Raw genomic sequence first — 1,314 nt, 5'->3', positions numbered from 1 at the left:
AATATTTTTCGTCCAACGCTCTCTTCTTTGGCTGTCAATTCATCAGTTTTGTGTAGACTTCTTCGACCAATAACTCTCATTATCCTATTTATTTCCCCATCACTCCTTGCACTGGTAAATCCAACAGCTCTGTTTGTTCCGCTTGTGCTTTCCCATATTACATGAAATTATCAATCTTACACTGTGTTAAAAATTTTTAATGTCTAAAAAGAAATTATTGTCGTGCTTTATCCTGCTTTTAACAGCATTAAAACGTTCCAAAGTATGCAAAGATAAGCAGTAATATGACAATGATACTTATTTGCATATAGCATGCCAATCGCTTGCTGTGTGTATAGCATGCCACTTACTTCTTTGTTATGTATGCGCGAATAATGAAAAATAATTTAGTATGTCTGTAGGTAAAAACAAAACCGATATTTTATTCGCTAAAATGGAAAAACAGCAAAGGGATGGAAAAAGAACGATACTATTATGCATATAAGTAAGCGATAAATAATGACAGCAATAGAATTTTATTAATAAAATAGAACTAAGTACAGAAATACAATTTATAATCAACAAAACAAGCCGTAATTCAGTTCAAAATGCGTCTTTCAGCCCCTTTCATGATTCTTTTTCTGTAATTATAAGCGATTATTCAGGAAACCTTTAATGCACGCAGTGCTGGTGAAGATTCATTCATTCCTGTCATGAGTTATTAGGTGACGTTGCAAAAGTGTCTTAGTCTGAAACTGTTATTGTATGTCGGACAAATGTGCGGCTTCTCAACGGCATGAATTTTCATATGCATATTCCTTTTGTATTGTCGAGAGAAACTTTTGTCGCACGTCGGACAACTGTAGGGCTTTTCACCGGTATGAGACATCTTATGGTTTTTCATATGTGATATGATCTTTCCACATAAATCACACAGCAATTTCTTCCTTTCCCTTTTCTTCCGTGCGAGTTCCCCTACACTATTTCGTTTGACGCTCTCTTCTTTGACTGTTAAATTTTGACTGTCAAATTCGTCTGCATTTTTAGTGACTACTTCGACTTTCGGCATTTTAGCGGCTACTTCGGCTAACAAAAACAAATTTCCCATTTGCTCGTCATTCAATCCCTGCATTGACAAATCTAGCAGTTTTGTTTGTTCTGTTTGCGCCTCCTCAAATTGTATGAAGTTATCAATCTCACTGTGTTAAAAATTTGAAATCTTCAATTTCCTGTAGTGCTGTATTGTATTTTTAACTTTAAATGAACTTACTGTAGTTTGAATGCTGCTCAGTTGGACAAAGAAGAAAGCGCAATAGAAGAAATGCATATTGATGT

The 1,314-nt window shown here is 34.9% G+C and overlaps 1 protein-coding gene across 1 annotated transcript; it reads right to left on the bottom strand.

Annotated features, from left to right (window-relative positions):
- Nucleotides 1-700: 700 nt before the first annotated feature.
- LOAG_15712 (zinc finger protein) lies at nt 701-1,150 on the bottom strand (the record flags this gene model as incomplete). Its single annotated transcript, XM_003151202.1, has 1 exon — nt 701-1,150. A coding segment is annotated over one exon (450 nt), but the record flags the coding sequence as incomplete, so codon positions are not given.
- Between the last annotated feature and the right edge of the window lie 164 nt (nt 1,151-1,314).

Source organism: Loa loa (assembly GCF_000183805.2).
Source record: "Loa loa unplaced genomic scaffold supercont3.2514, whole genome shotgun sequence".
NCBI lineage: Eukaryota > Metazoa > Nematoda > Chromadorea > Rhabditida > Onchocercidae > Loa > Loa loa.
The sequence above is the reverse complement of the archived record's forward strand: the minus strand, read 5'-3'. Positions and strand labels throughout refer to the sequence as shown.